This window comes from Grammomys surdaster, unplaced genomic scaffold (genome assembly GCF_004785775.1).
Source record: "Grammomys surdaster isolate TR1022 unplaced genomic scaffold, NIH_TR_1.0 371, whole genome shotgun sequence".
Lineage (NCBI taxonomy): Eukaryota > Metazoa > Chordata > Mammalia > Rodentia > Muridae > Grammomys > Grammomys surdaster.
Window position 1 is genome coordinate 2246381 of NW_021604790.1, and position 25050 is coordinate 2271430.

The 25050-nt window shown below is 43.6% G+C and overlaps 1 protein-coding gene across 1 annotated transcript; it reads right to left on the reverse strand.

Moving 5' to 3' along the window:
• Window positions 1-1647: 1647 nt before the first annotated feature.
• Lsm12 (LSM12 homolog) lies at window positions 1648-23391 on the reverse strand. Its single transcript, XM_028780551.1, has 5 exons — window positions 23125-23391; window positions 21084-21217; window positions 5079-5188; window positions 3377-3503; window positions 1648-1951 (listed from the first exon to the last, which is right to left on the reverse strand). The coding sequence occupies exons 1-5, from the start codon at window positions 23246-23248 to the stop codon at window positions 1859-1861; spliced, it is 588 nt and encodes a 195-aa protein (XP_028636384.1). The 5' UTR covers window positions 23249-23391; the 3' UTR covers window positions 1648-1858.
• Between the last annotated feature and the right edge of the window lie 1659 nt (window positions 23392-25050).

The window sequence follows — 25050 nt, forward strand, 5'->3', positions numbered from 1 at the left end:
ACTGGATCGTGCATACTGCAGTCTGTATGTGGAGTTGGGTCTCCTCCCTTCTGTGTGCTCCAGGATTCAGACTGGGGTCAGCGGCAGGCTTGTTCTCCAATTGCTCTGACCCTAGCTGCTCTTTATGACACACCGTACCCGGCACCTCTGGATGACTTCCGGGGGTAAGAAGACTGGGTAAAAAGCAAAGCAGGCAATCTAAAGACAAAGGCTGAGTTGAGTAGACACGTCATCCTCTACACTTCAGACCCTTCATCTGGGGTGCTAAAGTACTCACAAACCTGAGACATGAGTGATGGTTAAAAAAATTTGGGTTTTATTGTTTTTGCTAAACAATACTAAAAAAAAAAGTTTTTTTCCATTTTGAAGGCAGGGCTTGAATTATTTAATTTTGATCCATTTATTTAATTAAAAAAAAAAAAGGAAGGGAAAAGAGAGATCATGGCCAAAAAAAAAAAAAAAAAAAAATTAGCCCCACCCTACTCCCAAAGCTCTAGCCAGTCACATGAGCATCACCCACATCCCACTCAGTGCCTGATATTCAGGTGGTGGCACTCTGCCCCATGAGACTACCCTGGAGGTGCAGGGGCAATAAGTACCAGTTTCGGCTCTCAGCAGGTTAGTCAAACCAGGCAAACTGGTGGGCTAAAGTCCAGAAATTCTTTCCAGGTTTTCTGCCCATTGGCTGAGCACATACAAACTGTCATTAGCTTGTAAGATTTCAGGGGGTAGGAGGGGGCAGAAGAGCAAGAGGATGGCAGAAGAGAAACTAGAGGTTATTCAAGCTTTTTCCTGGGCTAGAGGCTCTGGACATAGACTTAAGAAAGACTGGGGTAGATGGAGTCCAGGTTTCTTAGAAGAGAAAACCAGCCCAAAGGAGGAGGAGCTGAGATGTGCCATGCAAGCGAGGTCTTCCTGCAGAGGCACAGGGGGAGGGGCTGCTGACTCCCGAGTGGAGAGCGCTGAGAGTTCGTCTAGTACCATGAAGACAAGGCAGAGGGAGTCCTGAGGTTGGGACCAAATGTGAGACAGGTACACACAGTTAAAGACCAGAAAGCCATCAGGACCCTCAAGGCCAAATCCCGTCTGCACACTGGCTCTGCAGGGCTGCAGGAGATCCTCGCTGTGAACTAAGTCAAGTTAATCGTCGGGCTCTGGGTGGTAGATAGGACAACACATTTTTGTTTTCAGAGGGATGAGGTGGGAAGAGTGGCCATGATCTAGTAAAAAGAGACCTGCAAGAAGCAGAAAATACTTAGAGAACATTTTAATATATATTTCCATATATATATTTAAAGTTAAGAAAAATAAAACTAATTCAAGCCATGCCCTGTGCAAAAAAAGAAAAAAAAGTCAAAGAAAAAAAAATGAAAAATTCAAAGTGAGACCTCTGTCTTCTGCTCTGGTCTCAACTTCAGAATCACAGTCAGCTTGTTACTTTTATTTTGGAAGAAAAGATGTAAAAGTTTCTTTCAATCATTCAGAAGGCAAGTATATCCACTTATAAAATCAGAATGGCAGAAACAGACTAGGGAAGGAAAGTCACAGGTGAAGGGCAGAGTGAAAAGGAATTTGCAAAAAATAAAACTAACAAGATGACTGCTCCAGGGGGCTGTGTAAAGGACATGGTGGGCCGACGTCTGTTAGTCAAGTAATGATTCAACTTTAAATTATTCTCTTGTTCTTTTTTTTTTGTTGTTGGGTGTTTGTTCAAGTCTAGGTTTTTTTTTGAAACACTGACCCTAATAAGAGTCAGCAAGAAATATAGGATCCCTTCCCTCCCCCGGCCTGCCTCCGCTGAAGCCACCACCACCATCTCTGTGGCTGGATGCTGGAAGAGTCCTCCATGTTTGTGGACTCAGGATGACAGCGCAGCCTCCTTCTGTGGTTGTTGGGCTTGTGAACGCTGCAGTATCTTTTGGCTTTCCACGTCTCTAAAATGTTTTTCAACCTGCAAGAGACCAAGCAACCAAGTCAGAAATGAAGACAGGGCAAGGTCTTTTGTACAATCTAAGCCAAGCTTCTCAAGCCTGTCTGTTTGGCTTGCTGTTATCCAATGCTCCCTGCACCCCACCCCAAACTGCAAGATAGACAGGAAAAGCCTCTTATTTCAGCCACATATGTGGAAACTAAGCTAAGACTGGCTTAATAGTGTAGCTATGAACTAATATGTAATAAAATGGGGTAATTATTACCACCAAAATTCCCCCTTCCTTTATATCAATGTATTGTGTTATTTCATTTTTAACTATGTGTAGTTGTGTATGTGCACAAGTAAGAGAGTGCAGGTGTCAGAAGTCTTGGGTCCACTGGAGTTTAGGATACAAAGAGTTGTGAGCTGCCTTACATAAATGCAGAGAACAGATTCAGGTCTTCTTGAAGAGCAGCAAGTACTCTTAACTGCTGAGTCATCTCTTCAAGCCCCTTCTTCCTATCTGACATAAATACAGAAGAAAAAGCTAGTGGGTAGGAAAATCAGTCCTATTATACTTTCTAAATCCACAACAGTGTAGGCCTGAGAGGTGGCTCGGCACTTAGGAGCACTTGTTCTTGTAGAGGATCTGGATTCAATTCCCAGCACCCACATGGTAGCTCACAGCTAGCTATAGCTCCAGTTCCATACAATCCCAATGCCCTCTTCTGACCTCCACAGGCACCAGACACATGGTGTACAGTCTCATATGCATGGATGGATGGATACATGCACGTATGGTATGTATTTTGTATGTACATATGCAAAACACACCCATGAAGTACATTTAAAAAACCACCAAAGAAGGCTGGAGAGATGGCTCAGCGGTTAAGAGCACTGTCTGCTCTTCCAGAGGTCCTGAGTTCAATTCCCAGTAACCACATGGTGGCTCACAACCATCTGTAATGGATTTGATACCCTCTTCTGGTATGTCTGAAGAGAGCAATAGTATACTCACACACATAAAATTAATAAATCTTAAAAAACAAACAAACAAACAAAAAAACCATGTAACAGAGATATAACAGAGACATAATAGTGGCCTTTCAATCATCAGAGATTAAAAGTTGTTTTTCTACAACTGTTACACTCTAAAACAGAACGTACAGTTCTTTACCTACAGTTAAGAATCTACCTGGTTCAGAGCCTATGCTATTAAATGTGCTGTAATTCTGCAATTATGTGGTGTAAGATACAGGGCTGACTGCTCACCCTATGCCACACCACCAAGGTCTCTATCTCCACATGGTCTAAGATGCAGCTGCGGAGCCTGGTGAGCAGGGGCAGCAGGCAACACTGCTAGGAGACATCGCAACTGCAGGAACGCAGGGGTCCTGCTCTGACGAGGGAGGACCAAGGCCAAGGACTCCTCCCCTTCAAAAGCTCCACGGCTCCTTTACTTACTATTTTGCGTACATGGCTCAGTGCACTCCCCTCTTTGCCTTTACAATTTTCCACTTGATACGGGGGTGTAATAACAACTTCTTCCATGACTACAATGTTTTTTTCTTGCCATTTACAGTCTTTAATGCTGGAAGGAGAAGAATATAAGTGATTGTGATATTCTGTGGACACCGCATTCCTCCCATCTAATGAAGAACTAACTTCAGAGCCAGGCATGCCTTTAATCCCAGCACTTGGGAGGCAAAGGCAAGTGGGCCTGAATTTGAAGCCAGCCTGGGCTACAGACCAAGTTCCAGGGCAGCCAGGGCTACACAGAGAAAACCTAACTTGAAAAAAGAAGACAAGAGGAGGAGAGGAGGGGAGGAGAGTGAAGGGGAGGGGAGGAGAGGGGAAGAGAGGAGAAGAGAAGGAAAAAGAAAAATAAAAAGAAAAGAGAGGGGAGGGGAGGGGAGGGGAGAGAAGAAAAAACCTACCACTAGACTAATAGGCTGACCCCAAGTTCTTAGCTCAGTATTGAGCCAGAGAGGGGAGACAACAAACATTCCCTGGGCATCTCTGGACAGGAAAGCAGCAGCACTAATGCACATTATCCTAGGGAGAGCCCGGAGCTGTTAGTCTGAAGTATCAGGAGCCTAGAGAATCATAAAACATTTGGTGGCAGTCTCAGAAACTCAAACCAAGTTACAAATGAACAACCAGACCTAAACCACTAGAACTGACATACTGGTCTAGAGCAGAGACTGCCAACTGCTTTCTAGACAACGTCAGATTGTAAGCAGCTACAGAAATCTGCCAACGGATGACACATATACAAGGGGCAGATCTGATCTGTCTTGCTGTCATAAACTGCCCACCCTTGACCTACGGAAAAAAAATAGAACTTCTAGAAATAATGATCTGTACTTTGCTTCCACCCAGCCTCTACCCTCAACCATGCAAGCTGCACTCCAACTGGCCCCACTCGGTTAACAGATAGGCAGACACCTGCCAGACCAAGAAGATCCATTTGACTTCGCACATGGGGAATCCCAGGGCAGCTGATGCTACTAAGAGAATTCCTTCACATACCTGGAAATGCTCAGATACACCCGGCCCCAGACAGTTCTACAGCCAGCTGCCATCTGTGCATCAGACCCTGGGTGGTTAAACAGGGTAACAGAAGGCAGCATGTGGGGGGAGGGGGGTTGAGTAGGGTGTCAAATGTTCCAGCTTTTCAGCACTTAGGGAAGCTAGTAGAGAGTCAAATGACTTCTGCTGTGACAACATGTGTTTTAGGAAGAGGTAAGAAGGTTGCCTTCTGTTATTCCTAGCTCCCTGTGTTTGTCCTAAGGCAAACTAGGGAAAGTGATATAACTTGCCCTAATAAAAACACTAGCTATCTTAGAAGGATGTCAATAACAACAAACAGGAAGCTAATCGTGAGCTCTAAATTATGGATTACTATTACCAGAGACCCTTACAAGACAATGCAATCCCAAACAAGCTTTCACAACAGAAAGGTTGCGATGACTGATTTAGGATCACAGTATACTGTGCAAAGGGAGCTCCAAGTGCCACATCTCTGGATGCCAATATGCTGCCAACAGCTACCCCTGCTGCCCTGGTACACTTTCAGCAAGACAACCACCCAGAAGCCTTTCATCGACAGCCAGACAGACAGAATCAGCTTTAGGAATAGGAACCCCTATGCTCCCCAACTTACGTCTTGTGAATGGTCTGGAAGAGCTGCTGGCCCTCCAGGGAGACGCCAGCGCTGATTGCATAGGCCTGGCTCAGCTTCTCCTCCTTCTCTGTCCGTGCTTTGCTGGCAAGCTAGGGTGAGGGAGAGAGAAAAAGACTCAGAAAAGTGTTCCCCTTCATCCTTTCCAACTCAGAACCTCAAACTAAGGAAGCAGGTCAGCAAAGATTGGTCTTGAGTCAGCATGATTAGAGAGCCAATGAAACAAACAAACAAACCCCAAATACAGCATCTAGTTACTGCTTGCAATTCCCAGCAAACACCCCTCTTTTCTATTCTTCCTGAGGGCTTCCTATGTGCCAAACATGTACTGTGCTAATTTAGAAATTCATCCCAAAGCCAGGCAGTGGTGGCGGAAGCCTTTAATCCCAGCACTTGGGAGGCAGAGGCAGGCGGATTTCTCAGTTCAAAGCCAGCCTGGTCTACAGAGTGAGTTCCAGGACAACCAGGGCTACACAGAGAAACCCTGTATCGAAAAACCAATAAAAAAAAAAAACCTACAACAAAACAAAAACCACCACCACTAACAACAAAACAAAGACAGGCAAATAAAACATCTGAAAAGCAAGAGAATGATCTAAAGATTTTTCAGTTCCATAAACACAGTTCATACATATAATATAAACATAATAAATGTGCAGCACACTAAATACACACACAATAATAGTAAATATTAATTTGATCATAGAGAGGTTAGCTCACACATACTGTCATTTTTAGACTCTCCAGGTAAAAGCAGAAACATGATAAACCTCTCCTGTGATTCGAAGCCAGAGATCACCTGGTCTCCAGATATGGACAGATACAAATACGACAGCAGTGCAATAGTTTATCTTGCAGGCTTGGCTACAGTTCTGGCCCATCAGACAACAACTTCAGAGAGGAATCAATGTACTCTGAGCAAGTCAACTCCAACTGAAGTGAGAAAGCCTGGAACTTAGAAACACTGAGTTTCTATGGAAAGAGAATTGCTGGTATGTATTTTAAGCAACAATCAACGCCTTTTCAGGAACCAAGAAAACCCTGGTAACCAACCAGAGGAGTTTCCTTGAGTCTCGATTTCCAAACAATGTCTCAGAAAATGAAGTCTCCAAGAAAAGGAGGATAAACCAGAGAGCAGTGGGACCTCTCAGAGCCCCTGAGGGCCTCAGCTGGTTCCCTGAGCTATGCTTCACATCCTGGACAATGGACTCAACTACTCTATGATGCAATACCTGCAATTAGGCTGCAGAGCCCTCCACTTACTGCAGATCCTGTCACCTTCAGCCAGCAGTTTACCTGTGTATCCTCAGTATGCTATCTTCAGTAGCAAAGGTGCCCAGCAGCAATCTTGAGCTAGATAAGGTTTTTAGTACATTTTAAAATATTCATTTGAGTATTGCCTACCCTATGCTTATTATCAGTTCTAGCTGCTGGCTTTGCTATCAACAAGAACCAGCCAGTTCCTCAAAAAAATTAGAATACACCATGTTTAAGAGCACACCAGGCTCAGGCAAATCCAAAGCATAAACCTACAAGTACATGTCACTAATAGTATGTGGCTTAATTGAAGTTATGTACCTGTCAACCTGAATTTGCACTCCACCCCCACTGTGTATTATTCCCACTGAAAACAAAGTAACTTCTACAAACCAGAGCTTCCTTCTCAGAGGCCACTTTATAAATAACATCTTGACGTGAGCAAAGGAAAAAACCACATGAATGTGATACCAAAACAAAGAACATCAGTATTAAGTGGCCCCAGCCTGGTGAGATGGTTCAGTGGGGAAAGTGCTTGCTGCCAACCCCACTGACCCGAGTTCAATAACCAGAGCCGTAGGGTGGAAGGAGAACCAGCTCCTGCAAATGGTCCTCTGACTTTCACGTGCATGCACATGCGTACCCACATACATACAAAACATGTAGAAGATTAAAATATATTAAATAGCTCCTAGTCATGTGATTTAATGAACATCAGGATGTTCACAAAGCCCTTTGTATACTGTCATATGTAGGGGAAAAGGAAGACTCACGACAAGAAAATCCAAGCAATATGTACTTCATATTTTTGCTAGCTGAACTGTCTTTTCTCATGCACCCAAGAAAGCACAGGTGCTGTGGGGACTCACTCCAGAGGGATTCTTATGCAAGCACTTAACAGACTGAGACAGCTGACAGGGCAAGAGAAGCTCAGGCCAGGGAGAAACCTGCTGCTGTGACCTACTGACTTCACTACACAACTTGCCTTCCCCCTTGTATTTGGGTCTTGTAAGCAGCTGCCCTTGCAGAGAAGTTAGGTAGCAATGCAGCTGCCATCTGAAATGGCTGGTGCTGCCTGCAAGCTGGGTGGTGAGAAGGGGTAGACCAGAGTAGACAAAAACCTCACTCCTGGATCTTTCAGATCATGCGATCATAGGACCCCCTCCTCCCTTAAATATAACTCATTTTTATGTGTATGGGTGTTTTGCATGTATATGTTGTGCACAAGAAGCTTGCCTAGTGCTCAGAGGCCAGAAGAGGGTGTCAGATCATTTGAGACTGAAGTTAGAGGAAGGTGTGAGCTGCCATGTAGGTGCTAGGAATTGAACCTGGGTCCTATAGAAGAACAGCCAACGTTCTTAACAGCTAAGTCATCCTTTCTCCAGCACCTCCCCACCACCACCAAACCCCTGAAGCCCTTTTGATGCAGGGTTTCACTACATGTAGCTCAGGGTGGCCTAGAACTTCTACTTCCAAGTGGTGGGATTACAGACTTACGCTACTACAGCAGCTAAAAAAAAAAAATCCTCATTCTTAGCTAGCAACAAATAAGCTCTCAAAAAACTATCTTCTGAATGTCAATACTCCCGTCCCTCGGATTCCTAGTGGAAAGCTCCTGAACCTGAAAGTTCTAGTAAACCACGGCTCTGGGCCAACGACAGCTTCATGCACCTGTGGACCCAGCTTCTTGGGAGGAAGGCTGAAGTGGCATCGTTTGAGCCCAGGCTGAACAATATGGCAAGGCTCAATCTATTTTAAACACGTGCAAGCTAAAGAAAGACAGACAGACATACCAAATGACCGAGGGGGGATGGGGGGGAAGGGGGGAGAGAGGGATAGAGAGATAGAGAGATAGAGATAGAGAGATCTCCTTACAATCTTGGAAACTAAAAAATACAGTACTTGGTGTGAAGCTGTGTCCTAGAATCTAATGCTGAATCAAAGGGTGCTGACTCAAGCTCTGAGCCCACAGCAAGTGTTCCTGACCACTATAGACTATATCTCCCAGTTTCTCCAACAGGAGTTAACTCTAGGGCTAGTGAGAGAGATGGCTCCATGGATAAAAGTGCTTGTCAGCAAGCCTGATCATCTGTGTGGAAGAAGACAGTGACTCCCTTAAGTTGTCCTCTGACTTCCACTTAAGTACTGTGGCATGTGGATGCCCCAATACAAATAAATAAACATAATTAAATTTATTTTAACAAGAAAAGTGGAATCTAGCCTAACTTTAAAACAGAAAAAGGAAAAGGAAAACAAAGAAAAAAATTAAAATCTAACCATGCTTGCAACCCCAGAACAACTCGAAGCCAGCTTGGCTACAGTATAAAATCTGGTCTCAAAAACAAACGGAACAAGAAAGTGAAGTCTAAGGCTGGCTAGAGTTTCACTCTGTAGGACTAACATGGTGGGAACAGAAAACCAGCTCCTTTCACCTACACAAGGAACATTCACATGACCTGAAAATAAATTCTTGAAATACACTTTTTTTCCTTAAGTCTAAATCACTGTTGAAAATGGTTATAAATTTGAATACATAAGATATCTGGGTTCCAGCAAGATGACTAAGAGAGTAACAGTGCTTGCTCTAAGGCCTGATGACCTGGGGTTAATCCCTGGAACCCACGACGGAAGGAAATGCCCCCAAAGTTGTACTCTGATGTCTATGCCTACAATCTCATACACAAGCATCATGTACACAACAGTAACACAATATTTTGAAAAGGAGAACCATAGTTGAGTGCAATGACCTGTGGTCTAATTAATGGATTCTAGAGAAAGATAGTAAAACTGCCTTCAGTTTTCTATCAGTTGATGAACCAACCAGGTTACATCAATAGCTCCAAACCCATGGCCATATCGGTGTCTTGGTTAAAATCAGAGGTTAAAACCACAGGAATATAGGAAACAAACACTCAAGCTCCTGTGTGCACGCGTGCACATTAACAGGGATGGGAAGGAGCCAGGAGACGTTGGGGTGAGAGTAACAGAACAGTAACAGTACTGTATACATAAAGGAAGATGTCAAAGGACACATTTAATCAATAAAAACAAAAATGTTACAGAGACCAAGATGATGCCAATAAAAGCCCTAATAAACATAGCAGTCAACTTACAAAAAGTAATAAGGGGAACAGGGTGTGCTGTAAGAGCTAGTTGCCTGCCCAGCCCCTCTTTACCTCTGCTCAGCCTGTTCCCTTTGCAGCACACTCAATAACCTGTTTTCTTTTACATAAGCAGAATGTATATGTAATCTCCTACAGCATTTCAAAGAACACAAATTCTTCATTAGAAAGCCATTTATTTCAGCTGATAAAAAGAGGTATGTCCCCCCCAGAACCACCATTTCTAAAGGCTCTAAGACTAGAGAAAGGTAAATCCAAGGATGCCTCCTGCACTTAACACTACAAATTCAACCTGCTAGTGTAAAAAGTCCATATACTGTTATTCATCACAGGAAACCAGATCCCAGACAGTCAATATATATTACAGGTAAAATTTTATCTTTAATTGGTTTAAAACACAAACACGTGTCAACAAAGCCACAGGTTTTGTCAACATCATTGGCAGCTACAGAAACCACTTCAGCTCTTAAGTACTACTGACAATGAATGATTTCCCAGTCTTAAGGTTCTGAAACCAAGGGTTGTTGCTGTCAAACTTACCCTGTCTCTGTCAGAGAGAAATCCAAGTGGAATGTAAGCTGAAAGCTACCTCAACAACTTCTCTCAGAGAACGGATGCTCAACACAGCCATCTCACAATAGAGCCATTACAGAAGCTCTGTGTGGACGTTGGGACAGCACCAGGTGAGCTATAACGCACTCACAGATATTAGATATTGTTTTAACATTATGGGTACAGAGAAGGCAGCTTATGGGTTGTTTAAAATATATATATAATCCAATCCTTCCTGTAGCCAGTGAGTTCACTGCTTCCTCCCCCTTTTCATATGCATAACATAGACAGTAAAAAAGCATCACTATTAGTAGCTAAGTTCTCATATCCAAACCAGACTTGGTAGTACACAGCTATAATCTTGGCCCTTAGAAGGTGGAAGCAGGACAATTATGAGTTCCAAGCCAGACTGGGCTACACAGCAAGATCATCTCAAAACACTACTCCCCATGGAGCCACACTCTATTAACAACCCGTCTTGTATTTGCTAAAGAGGATGTAAATCCTAAAGGGAATGGTTTCCAAACAAATGGCTAAGCATGTTGACTCAAGCCTATAACACCATCCCTCAGGAAGTAGAGGCAGGAGGACCAAGAGTTCGAGGCCACTGTTGGCTGCAAAGTTACTTAGGTGTGTGTGTGCAGTGTGATCCAGAGCTGCCTGTGCTGACCTTGAACTTTGTGTCTTCCTGCCTTAGCCTCCTGATTCTTTAGCTGCAATCAAAGATGCACATCAGGCTGAACTCTAATAAAATTTTGTTCCTATTGTTGTCTGCTAATGTATCCTCTAAAAGCCCCAAATACTGTACAGTAAACGGAAGATGACCAAAAATATCTGAGTTAGAAAACAAACAAGGCTAAGGAGGTGTCTCAGCTCCTAAAGTCATTTAGTGACAAACCTGACTCTCTATATAAAGTTCTATCTCTGGGACCCACATGGTGGAAGGAGAGAACTGACTCCCCTAAGTTGTCCTCTGACTTCCACAGGCATGCTGTGGCACACACATGCAAGCAAGAGAGCATTGTGATGTATACGAGAAATAATAATGTAACAACAAAAAGCTACTAGGTGAGGTAGCACACACAATCTCAGTGACCCTGATGAAGGATGCAGAAGAATCTTGAGTTCAAGGCCATTCTCAGCTACACAGTGGAACATCTCACTAACAGTACTACCACCATCAAGTCAGGAAACTGGCAACATACTTCAGCAAGTAAAAGCAATCACCATCAAGCCCAATGACCCAAGTATGGTCTCTAGGACTCCCTGGTAGAATAAGAACCTGTTATCAAAGCTGTCATCTGATCTTCACACACACACTCACACTCACATAGCTTGCACCCACAGAAAAATGTGCACAAAATAAAAGTGAACAAGCCTATGATGCACACTCTAAGAATACACTGATTCCTGTCAAATGGAAGGTGCTGGGCTGCAGACAGCTCAGCAGGGTAGCACCTGCCTAGCAAGCATGAAGCCCTACACTCCCTCCAGCACCACAAACGTGTTTTGTGCTTTTTCCCAAGGTTTCTAGCAGTTTCTTCTCTAACACTTCTAATTTAGCTCACTGACAGAAAGGACAGACAAGCTGAGCAATGTCATTTATTTTCCAAGGTCACACATGGGAAGCCTTCACTTAAGCTCAGTATGCCAAGAGTCGATGAACTACAACAAGGAGCCAAATCCAGCCAACTACCCACTTGAGATAAATTTTACTGGAGCACAATCATAGCTTTCTGACACTACATATAGTCTACAAAGAGAGCACTGACTAGTTTTGTCTATTACAGGATGGGTCACATGGCCTAGAAGAATGACTGCCTGACCCTTTACAGGAGAAGGATTGTTGTCTTCTTTCCTATGCTGCTATAACCATAGATCTGTACCTACAAGCCACAGTGCACTCAGCATGCACAAGAGTCTAGACTCAATTCCCAGAATACCTCCCAAAAATGCTGCCATCCCTCAATACTCCCAACAAATGTGAGACTCCTTGGGGAAAGGTAAGTATCTTAATCATCCTGACATTTTCCAGTACCTGGAAAGGAGTGAGAACAAGCGAGAAGGTAGACAGAACCAATCATAGAGCTAACAGTTCCCAGCAGTTAAATGACTTATATAGTCACACGATTCCTTACAAGTCCTTCCAGAGCATGGTGCACACATCTGATCCCGGCACTAGGAGACTGAGGAAGCAGGACAAGTTGAAGGATGGCTTAGGCTTTATAAGAGACTCGTATTCCACATCCTACCACAGCATACTTTTGGTACTTATAGTGTGTGGATCCTTCACTGTTCATCTCCAGGACAATGGCCAGCATTTTCCTAAGCTAGCCTAGAGCTTCCAGTACTAGTTGTCCTTAGCCAGAAAACTAAGCCAGTAAGACCTTCCTCTTAACACTGAAAGCAATACCACCATTGGACCCACCATAAAATCCATACTTTCAACTGTCACCTCTGGGTCAAAGAAGTGACACAAAATGTTATGGCCCAATTCTGTCAATTACACTAGCTCACAATTTGTCTTTTCCTGCAGGCAGTGGTTCTTCATCACATACACATGACACTGAGAAGGTGCCTTGGTAATTGGTGGCCTAAGGAAGGCCCTGAAGTCAGCTGGCTGACACACACTGTAGGCTGAGCTGAGTCACAAGTTCTGATCTGAAGCAATGACTCTTCTACCAGGGCTCTCTGTCAGGTTGACCCCTAAGTGTCAATGACAGGGGAACTGATCTTCAAAGAACCAGTCCTTCTAACAAAGCAGCCAATCACATTGTCTGACACAATTCACTTACCATAACCCTTGCCATTCAGCAGCAAGGAGCTCTTCCTCCTCTTCCCAACTGCAACTCAAGACACATCCATGACAGTGTCTGCCCAGAACCAGGTACCCACCCGTCTGGCAGACTAAATACTCTAAAAGATTATAGCCTCTAGGAGCCAGAAAAGTTATAGCCAACAGAAAACTTTTCCTTGGCTAGGGGAAAGCATATGCTAGGCATATATGAAGACTCTAGTTTAATACCCAGCCCTCAACGCAGGGGAAAACTATTTATTGCTCAAAACCAGTGGCTTTTTCCCATCCTTCATTTATATACCTTCCTCCATGTACCAAATACACACACCAAAGAGATGAGGGTGGGGTGCTCGCATAGTATATGTAAGGCCCATGGATTTGAGCCCCAATACTGTGGAATAAAAATATAATCTCCTAACTAACTGGAGGGTGATGAGGAGTACTTCTGATCCTACTTGGTACTGACACCATACCTTAACGTATCACGATCAAGATGTAATGGGGGTTGGGGATGGGGGACTCGGCTCCAATTTCTCAGCACCTAGATGGAAGCTCACAACTGTTTGCAATTCTAGTTCCAGGGCTTCTGACACTCTCTCACAGACATACATGCAAACGAAACATCAATGAACATAAAATAATTATAAATTATATATATATTTGGTTTTTTCAAGACAGGGTTTCTCTGTGTAGCCCTGGCTGTCCTGGAACTCACTGTGTAGACCAGGCTGGCCTCGAACTCAGAAGTCTGCCTGCCTCTGCCTCCCAAGTGCTGGGATTAAAGGCGTGTGCCACCACCGCCCGGCTAAATTATATATATATTTTTGAAAAGATACAATAAAGGGAACTGCTTGCTAATGGGTTAGGCTCACAAACAGACCACAGTCTAGTAACTGTCAACTACCCGGTAATGTACTCAATCAAATGTGGGAGCTTAACCATCAAATCAGCAGAAAATTGTAAGGTTATGTTGACTCTTAGCTGTGTAGCTAGTGAAATTCAAGTAACAAGTCAGTATGTCTTTCATTGTGATACCACACTTAAAAGTAAACATAGTTTCTTTTCTTTTAAAAGAAATCTGGGGCTGGAGAGATCGGTTAAGAGCACTGTCTGCTCTTCCAGAGGTCCTGAGTTCAATTCCCACCAACCACATGGTGGCTCACAACCATCTGTAATGGGATCCAATGCCCTCTTCTAGTGTGTCTGAAGACAGCTACAGTGTACTCATATAAATAAAATAAATAAACATTCAAAGCAAAAAAATAAAAAGAAATCTGGGCTGAGCAGAGGCAGGTGGATCTGAATTTGATACCAAGCCTGGTCTACAAAGCCAGTTCCAAAACAGCCAGAGCTATAAAGGAAAACTGTCTCAAAACAAAAACAAGGAAGGAAAAGAAACCAGCAGCCTGACTGTTCCATATTCTCAGCTTCATCACCGGCACTGACCCCTCTAGATTCCATATTTACACCTTCACCATCGCTGCCAGGGACCAATATATGCAGAGCAGTCTGTATGGCTCTGGTTCTATGTGGTCACTTCACTGATTACTAGTCATAGAAAATAGATCAGAAATAGATCTGAAAAGCTAACACACCAGTCAAGGGTTTGGGAAGGAAGGTGAATCCACTTATCTATTACCTGTGGATTTTCATTTTCCCTATTCACACTAAGATGGTAAGAGATTTATATCCCATGTAAGGTACTGTATGCACTCATTTTCCAGACATGTTCAGTCTTCAGTCCATGAGCTATATTATATGTCTTCCAGTACAGCTATGAATTGGACCCAACACATATGGAGATGATGTCATATCACAATGTCAAAAGGTTGGACACCTGACAAAATGTGTTGGCTTTGGCTAGGTCTAGTCTCTTAACCCCACAGGCTTTTGGAAAAGCACAGCCACCTAGATTCTGTGGCCCTCACTCTGTTAGTACTCAGGCAGAGGTTTGATGAATTATGCCAACTGATAACACTGTCCTAGAAATCTCAATTAGTTCTAGTCACCAAAGGAAAACGTCTATATTACTCGTGGTAGCTGGTACAAACTTGATACTTTTCGATCTTAGACTGGCAAATCCCAGTCGCCAGCTGAATGACAATAACATCATTGCTCCTAGCTGTCTTCCCTGTCCTACTGTTCCCTTTCCTTGGTCCCAAAAACCAATCCAAGGAATAATCAATCTGGAAGACCAAAACCTGTCACTGTGATGCATACCTGTAAGCTCATGATTCAAGAGGCTGAACCAGAAAGACTATGAATTCCAAGCCAGACCATCTTAGGCTACACAGGAAACCATACTAAGGGTGGTAGATGAAGAAACTAGGAATGTAAGCATGCTCAAAGCTCTAGATTTGATTCTCCAGTATTCCTAAATCAGGCATGTTGACACATACCTGAAATTCTAGCACTTGGAAGGTAGAGGCAGAAGATCAGAAGTTTTAGAGTCATCCTCAACCATACAATCTACATAAGACCCTGATGAGAGAGCGAGAGAGAGAGAGCGAGAGAGAGAGAGAGAAGACACAAGATAGAATAGAATGAGTTACAGTGTGAATATTTGGCTTGTATATGTTCTTGTTCTTTTCCTTGAAAGATTCTATCAGGAAACACTGTAACAGGGTAGGTTACCATAGAGAAGATAACAAGGAGGACTCACTCAGTTCAGCACTTGCCCCACATTCTCTGGGCCCTAAATTCAAATTCCATCCAACCCCCTGGTCCCCAAAGACATTCAAGACTTCTTTCTATAATTCCACTGTCACCTCAAAGATTTCCTCTTCCATACTACTGCTTGGGTTAGACATAAGACTTCTTCGTCTAGGGACTTGCTAATCTAAAGCAAACTGGCTCATTTCCAGAAGTCACTAGTTTATACCTTCTCTAGGTAAGCTTATTATTCCTTTAAAAGTTCATCTCTTCCATTTCCTACTAGACTGATGCTAACAGCTATCTGGTTTGTATCAACAGGCTTACTTAGGTAGAAAGCACTTACTATGTCAGGAAGATAAACCAGCATACAAGTATCTCCCACTTGAAGTCGTTAAACGCAAAATAGCACTTGCCCCCCAGACTATAAATCCCTGTCACCCCGCACTGTATCGGCTTTCAGGCATCTCAGAGAATATTACTTCCCTTCCACATGCTTAAACAAGCCTTTAACATTGGGAAACTCCAAGCCTGTGTTCTTAGAAACGAGACGAGCTGGGCAGTGGTGGCACATATGTCTTTAATCCAAGCAAATGGGAGGCAGAGGCAAGAGGATCTGAGTTCAAGGCCAGCCTGATTTACAGAGTGAGCTCAGGACATCCAGAGCCAAAACAGAGAAACCCTATCTCAAAAGACCAAGAGAAAAGAAAAGAAAGAGGACAAATTTGGGGAGGAGGCAATAGTGGGGACCAAAACTAGTACATTGGCAGGTATGGTGGCACACACTCAGCACTTGGGAGGCAGAGGTAGGAGAATCTCTACCAATTCAAGGCCAGCTTGGTCTACTTAGCAAGCTCTAGCACAGTCAGACAATATAGTAAGACCCCCATCTTAAAAATAAACAAATGGCAATGCCTTGTGCATGGTAGGTAAGCACTCTACCACTGAGCTCCATGCTCAGTCTAAGAGCCTTTCATGTTACTCAAGCCATGTATAACAGCCACTCAGATTATTTTCAGTCAGTGCCCAGCAGGCAATCCATCTGAATCAGTCTCCAAGGAGGAATGGTAGCGTATCCTGAAAGATTGATTTGAAAGGAAAGCAGACAGCTTACTCATAAACACCTCTGCAAATGAAGAATGAAATGAAGCCATAGACAACCAAACCCTTCAACCTAACTTTTGGTTCCTGACTTCTCTTCCCAGTAAATCTTTTGCAGAATAGGCAAGTGAGCTGGGCGGTGATGGCGCACGCCTTTAATCCCAGCACTTGGGAGGCAGAGGCAGGTGGATTTCTGAGTTTGAGAGTTCGAGGCTAGCCTGGTCTACAGAGTGAGTTCCAGGACAGCCACGGCTACACAGAGAAACCCCGTCTCGAAAAACCAAAAAAAAAAAAAAAAAAAGAATAGGCAAGTGAGCTGTACAGGTATAAGAAAAATAGAGTTCGGTTGTTCTCCAAGCTATTGCTTCTTGCTGCTTTTTAAAAATAAAAGTGGGTAATCAACCAGTTTATAGCAATGTTAGTGAATAATTAAGACTAACCAGCAAAGCCAAGTAGTGGTTGGTGCATGCCTAAAATCTCACCACTTGGGAGGTTAAGGCTCAGAAATTCAAGGTCATCCTGAGCTAGAGTGAGTTTGAGGCCAACCTGGGATCTATGAAAACCTGCCTCAAAAAATAAAAATAAATTAAAACAAAAACAAACCAACAACACTAAATAGCACCAAGCCAACACTAAAAGCAAAAGTAATCCACAAACTAACCTAAGCAGAAGCTGCTACAAAGTGAGGTAAATATCAAAGGCATTCTTCTGTAATGGCCATGTGTTTACGTGCTCAAAGACTTTACCCACATAACAGCACCACACATACCATCCAACCCTTCCACATGGTGGTACTTGGTCTCAAAGACAGGAATGTCTTTTTATTTTTCAGTATCTTTTCAGAAAATCATCCTCTTTCCGATAATCATTACTATTCAATAAGGTCCAGGGGAGACTTTTTATATAGAGGGTAACAGCCTGCAGTTCTAACACCCTGGGAATAAATCACTTCATTCAAATCTTTTAAAATTTCATGAGCTGTAACAGAGGCCACCTAAAGAGCTCCAATATCCTGGTAGGAGGCATCGGACTAAGCCAGGGCTTTAAACATCTACAAGCTTCAAAAACTGGGACAGCCAGGATATAACTACCCTCAGACGAAACCCAAGACCCTCCCAAATCTGTCCTTAGCCATGACTAAAGAAAAAGAAAAAAAGAAAAGAAAAAGAAAGAAAACAAAACAAAACCATGTGGCACCTCCCTGGAATCTGACAAGGAAGCTCGAGATCGCGCCTGTAACTCCATTCCCTGGCCTCTATCTACTGCTGCAGCTCCCTAAGTGTTCCCTTGCTTTGCTCAACTGTAGCAAACACACCACATTCCCTAGAGAGGGAAGAGAACATACATTATTACAAGACTCCTCTACAGGGAAAAACTCCCTACCAAGCTAATCTCAGACAGCTGCTACTAAACCGAAGGCCTAACACACATTCAAAAGTTGTCCATTATGCACCTACTCTGTGCATTATACTCAAAAGGAAACCTACAGGTGTGCTCAATGCTGGAGTGTTTGCCTAACATACACAAGGCCCAAGTACTAAAATTAAAAAAAAAAAAAAAAAATAAAAAAATTTAAAAACCCACCACTATATTGTATCAAAAAAAAAAAAAAAGGGAACCTAACAGGACCTAACAGGTATGATATGCATTGTTTGACAAGACAGACATAAGCAAACAACATATAACTACAAAAAGCTATACATAAGGTAACTAACTTTAGGTCACAGTTTACCCAGGACACATCACTCTACCTGTTGTTCACGTGTAAAATAAAAGCAATTACCTGTCAGAAACTGCCCCAACTGTACTATAGGCTATCAGATGGGAAGGACACCCTAAGCCGTGATTCTTCTCAGGATACTTCTCGGGAGACTACTTTAGGCCATCTGATCAGAGACTTCTTGGAAGAGATGCTGTTTATTGAGTCCTGGTAGTTAAGTCTCCAGCTATTCTGGAAGAGCATTCCAAGTAGAGGAGACAGGACAGGCTCTGGTAAGGCTGGGTTGGAGTTATCACTATTGATCAACATTTTGTTTGACTAACTGAATTGAAGAGTCAAAGATTTATGTGACTTGGAGTTCCCATAAATCATATTTGACATAGACATATTTGATACAAAATTTCTCCATGTAGCCTTGGCTACCCTGAAACTTACTGTATAGATCAAGCTGACCTTGAACTCAAGAGATCTATGCGAATGCCTCCTGAATGCCGGAACTAAAGGCATGAACCACATTTGGGTTATGGCTTTCAAAGGTTTTATATCACGAATCTCCTAATGAAACACTCTGAATTTTCACCCATTATATACAAATATCCACATCACATAACTCTAGGTTACACCCCTTACTAACCCACCACCACCAAAAATTAACACATAGAGTCTAGATTTAAAAAGCAGGTGAGGCCAGGCGGTGGTGGAGCACACCTTTAATCCCAGCACTTGAGAGGCAGAGGCAGGCGGATTTCTGAGTTCGAGAATTCAAGGCTAGCCTGGTCTACTGAGTGAGTTCCAGGACAGCCAGGGCTACACAGAGAAACCCTGTCTCAAAAAACCAAACCATTAAAAAAAAAAAAAAAAAAGTAAAAAAGGACGACATTTTGTGTCCACCTCTACCCTCCATAGGCGTTCACACAAGTGCTCTTCATAAAGGACAAAAGCAAGCTCTAAACTCGATTTGAGAATTAAGATTAGGCTGTGTAGAGGCTGCAGAGACAGTTTAGTGGTTAAGAGTATTTGACGCTCTTCCCCAGAGGATCTGAGCATCAGGCTGTTCCCAGCTGCCTGTCAGTCTAGCGCCAAAGGATCTAATGCCCTCTTCTGGCCTTGGGCACTTGAACGCATACAACATGCTATACACACAGGTTGGGTATGATGGCACATGCCTTTAATCCAAACACTTGAGAGGCAGAAGCAGGTCAATCTCCATGAATTCTGGGCCAAGTTGGTCTGTATTAGCAAGTTTTGAGCCAACCAGCAATACATAGTTTGAGACCCTGTCTCAAAATAATGACTAAAAAACTAAAATGAGTAAGTTACTATGATTATTTGTATACTGTCCCAATCTAGAGTCTGCTGTAAAGCAGACTAGCTTTGAATTTTCAACAATCCTCTTACTTCTGGATCCTTCATGCTGGGACTGTAAACATGTACCACCATGCCCAACTTTCAAGATACATGTTATTTTTTTTTTCCTTTGTCAGGTCTCACATATTCCAAGCTGGCCTCAAACTCATTCTGCAGCTGAGAATTACTTAAAATTCTGAACTTCCTGTGTCTACCTGTCAAGTACTGATATTGCAAGCTTGTACCACCATTTTCCTTTCCTTTCTTTTTCCTTTCTCTTTTTCTTTTTTCTTTTCTTTTCTCTTTTTTCTTTTTTTGGTTCTTTTCAAGACAGGGTTTCTTTGTATAACAGAGCCCAGGCTGTCTGGGAACTTGTTTGTACACCAGGCTGGCCTTGAACTCAAAAGACCTGCATTTCTCAGCCTCCCAAGTGCTGGATGAAAGTTGTGTACCATGACTCCTGGTTCGAAAGTATTTCTTTCCTTTTCTTTTTTTCTTTCTTTAAAGTTTTTCAAGACAGGGATTCTCTGTGTAGCCCTGGCTGTCCTGGAACTCACTCTGTAGACCAGGCTGGCCTTGAACTCAGAAATCTGCCTGCCTCTACCTCCTAAGTGCTGGGATTAAAGGTGTGCACCATCACTGCCAAGCTCAAAGGTATTTCTTAAGGTACAACAAAGATATTCAGAAATAAAAGGGAGGGGGGGTTACACAAATATATTTTAGAAAAGATAACAAACCAGATATACTGGCACTCACTCGCAATTTTACCACTTAGGAGATGTAGTCAGGGAGATCTGAGTTTAAAGTAATTATTACAAAGTTTACACAGCAAAGTTCAAGGCCAACCTAGGCTACATGAGACCCTATCTCACACAAACCAAAGAAAAGCTGGGGAAAGAATCAGTTGGTAGAGTGCTTGCCTAGCATGCAAGGAAAAGGGCCTGTGTTTGATCCTATCATCACAGAAACTGTGTGTGGTACCACATGACAGTAATCTCAGCACTTGGGAGGCAGAGTCAGGAAAATCTGAAGTTCAAAGTCATTCTTGGGTATATATTAAGTTCAAAGTTAGCATAAAATACACAAGAACCTGTCTCAAAAGGGAAGAAAGAGAGTCCCTGCCCCACCCCAAGGGTGGGGGGGGAAGACAGGATACCACAATGGTAAGTCAATAAAAAAAAGCACAAGAGCAGGGCAGTGGTGGCGCACGCTTTTAATCCCAGCACTTGGGAGGTAGAGACAGGTAGATTTTTGAATTCGAGGCCAGCCTGGTCTACAGTGAGTTCCAGGACAGCCAGGGCTACACAGAGAAACCCTGGCTCGAAAAACCAAAAAACAAAAACAAAAACACAAGAGAACAATGAATACATCACCAAAAGCTGGAGAACACCCCTCCTTCCCAACATCTCCAACAGTTAGAACTGTCCTTGAGTCCTTACCTTACTAACATTGAGTGAAGCTAGGGGAGGAGGGGTTTCTGTTCGATCATTAATTATTTCCACTTCTGAAACATACTGTAAGTTTATAAGCAAGATGTCTGCATGGTTGGGCTTTCCACTGGAAGAGGGACATTCTGGTGAGAAAATAAAATTAAGGAAAATAGGACAAAGGTACATTGCACAAGTAGTATATACAATAATCCAGGCAGCAGGGCAGTGGTGTCGCACACCTTTAATACCAGCACTCGGGGGAGGCACAGGCAATCGATGTCTGTGCCAGGTGACCTACAGAGGGGGTTAAAGGACAGCCAGGGCTACACAGAGAAACCCTGTCTCCAAAAACTAGACACACACACACACACACACACACACACACACACACGAAAACGATACCAGCCTATAGGAAAAGCATCCCCAAGCAAGCCTCATAGGAATCTTAGCTCTCAATAAACTTCCATCACCTTGCTCCTGCCTAAATGCAGAAGCAAAGGATCTCAAATTTTTCAATGCTGTATACAGCCAGAAATTGAAACCCTCAAGAGAGTTCCTGTCACTTTCTCCATGGGTTTTATGGGAAGAACTAGAGTCTTGATGGTAGATGCACTGTTTGTCTTAAACTTAGGAACCACAAAGGATCGCCGGTGCTTTCAGACAGCACTGGAATTTCCCTGAATCTAGAGAGCGCTTCTCACTTATTCAGATTTCATGCTTTGTCTTTCTTTTCCGTTTCTTTTTCACACTTGAAATTTCCCATTTTTCAGAGGCAAAAACTACACCACTGGGAAGGAAATTACCCAAGACGAGACTGTATTTAGCCATCCATTCACCCATCCATCCATTCATTCATTTTCCAACCATTTACTAAGACCCTGCTGCACGTCAGATAGAGTGAGTCTTTTCAGACTCTTCTAACTAAGTCACCAAAGGAAGAGGTTTTAGGCTAAGTATGATCTCTTGTTTTTAAAGTAACACACACAAAAAGAAATTGTTCTTGTTGTATGCTGTATATGAAGAAATCTTTCTGAGCTGGAAATCAACAACTCACAACTAAATTAAAAGACAGCAGACTCCGTAAAAAACTTCATCTTAAAGACAGAGGCTACCTTCTAAAAATAATTCGAGTAAACCCACCTGTAGCTCAAATAAAGGGGGAGGCAGAGGTTCATTTATTTCAACCAGGAAGTGTTTTGTTTTCCAACAGTGAGTTGGTGGAGTAATTCAGAAATCATTCCCACCCCAAGGGAACAGGGCCACCTCTTCCATGCAGTTTAACGTTAGTACTTTCAAAAAGAAGGATGTTACTATGGAATGTGTTGAACTGAACAGAAGCCCACACTACACTGTCAGACATCAACGCCTGAAAAACGTAGCAAGCCCCCCTCTAGACCAGGCTTCCAACTCCAACACTCCCTGAGCAGCGATTTTCAAATGACTGAGAACCTTCAAGTCAGCACACACAATGACACCAAGCATACACGACTCCAGCAAAATTAGCCACCAGTTCATTTACAAACTCACTTCCCATCCCCAAACTGGCAAGGCCCATTAGACCACCATCCCACCACCGCCCTTTCCTCAAATCTCAGCAGCAGACAGTCCACTCGTCAAGTCCATACCCTTACCCAACTAGCAGTTCCTGACCCTACACACCCCTCCCCATAGCATTTTACCGCTCCCCACTCCATCCGGGCTCCAGTCTCCAGCCCTCTCCCCACCACTACCCCCTTCCTTAATCACGGAGTCCCCTTAACACGTCGTCCCCTCCCGAAAAGCCACCCGCGTGTCAAGCCCCGCTCCACCCACCAACCCTCAGTTGGGGCCCAGCTCCCACAAGGGGTGGGAGACAAGGGTCCCCAAAGTGGACCGAAAGGCCCGCGGGAGGGGGAGGGGAACTCAGGGCCGTGCGCATGCGCCCGGGGCACCGCGGTAGCCGGTCGCCCCTAGGCCGGGAGAGGGCCCTAGCTGCCGCCGCTGTCCCCCGCCCCCCCACCACCGCACCTACACGCCGGCCCGGCCTCGGGGTCCACGCAGAGAAGGATACTTAGAGCCAGCATTTTGGACTGGTAGTCGAAGGCTACCACCTCGCCCTGCAGCCGCTGCTCCTGGCACGTCCGGCACGACACCTGGCTCCCAACGCTGAAGTACTCGCCCGGAGGAGCCGCCATCTTGGGAGAGCAGCCGCGGCCGGCGGCGGCGGCGGCAGCAGCGGGCGAAAGCCGGGCCCCCAGCAAGCGCCGCGACGCGACGCACGAGGCGTGCTGACGTCACGTGCAGGGGCGTGGTCTGGCGCTGGGTGGGGCGGGAGCCTAGGTGGAAGAGGAAATAAAGGAGAATCTTGAGTACAGTAGAAACGTGCGGCCGCCGGTCGGCTTGGCTAAGTGCTTGCAAGGCTCTTTTGGAAGCTAAGGAAATAAATACATGTAAAGGATAAATATCTTACGTGGGACGAAATAGAGAAAGGGAAAGCAACTGGGGTCTAGCTTAAGCCCACACCTTACACAAAAACGTTTAATGAATGAACTCTATAAAATATTATTCTCATTTGCATACGAAGAACCAGTAGCTCACAGTACTTATCAGGATTCACTCAAAATGATTATAACCAATTATAAAGTAGTCGTACAAAAAGCATTAGCTGTAGGGTTAGGCAAACTAGAATCTGAGGCCATTTACCAAATAATATGACCTTAAGCAAATTATCAAACTTATGTTTCTTTGGTGGGATCTAAATACCACTTATTGAGCATCTGACAGCCCCTCAGGGAAGGAATCAATATCCTCATTTTACAGATAAGGAAAGGAAGTCTTAAGATTGTCAGGGTCATATAATTGGCAAAGCCACGGTTTTGATTCTAACAAAGGTGCTATTTACTGGCCTATATCAGATAATAATGTTTGCCTCCTAAGGCAGTACGGAAGGCTTAAGTGAAAGATAATGCATACATGTGTGATATATAGTATCTAAATAAATAATAGTGATCCTGTGATCTCAGAAAGCTGAATAAAAGGAAGTACAGCTCTGGGAAATAGCTCAGTCATAGAGCACATATCCATTCTCAGGCCTGGGTTCAAGTCTCAGCACCAGTAGAAACAAAAATAAATAGACAGACAGACAGATAGATAAATGGGAGAGAGGAGAAGTCCGGAACAAGGAATGGTAATAATGACAAAGCCTCCCTCTCAATAATATCCATTTGATATTACAATACCAACCAACCTCATAGAAGGAACTGTGCAGATGCACTTTTAAACCTCCCAGCACCAGCTGCCATCCTTTACCCACCCCCTCCCGCAATATAAAAATTGGAGAAACAGGTTGACCTTTCTCTAGTTTAGAGAGCGGCAAAGGGCCAGCTCTGGCACTAAGTGAGCCTGAACAAAGTTCAAAAGTGTTTCCTTGTGCTCCAGCAGGCCAAAATTTCCACGTGTTGAAGGCACTGGTACAATCATTATAATAGGAATAAAAATTCTTCTCCATGCTTTTATCTTTTTCAGAGGAATGTTGTGCTGTTCTAGACCCCATAACAAGTCATGTACACATAATTCCTCTTCACCAGGCGGGAAGGAGGGAGTGCTGGGATTGAACCTGGGAGCTTGCACTACTACTGACCTATATATTCTCATCCCTGACTCCACTTTTTTATATGATGTTGTAATTAGTCTCCCCTTTTCCTCAAGTGCATGTCTGAAACTCTAAAAATAGGAATCTCTACATGGAATTTTTTTTTCTATACATACAAAGAGAAGACAGAGTTTATGTTAGGCCCAGTAAGAATTTAACACCATTCTAATTAAAGTAGAATGGTTTTTGTTTTGTTTTGTTTTCTGGAGACAGTTTCTCTGTGTAGCCTCAGCTGTCCTTGGAACTCGATCTGTAGACCAGGCTGGCTTCAAACTTACAGAGATCCACCTGCCTCAGCTTCCCAAGCGCTGGGATCAAAGTCCTGTGCCACCACAATGAAGCTAA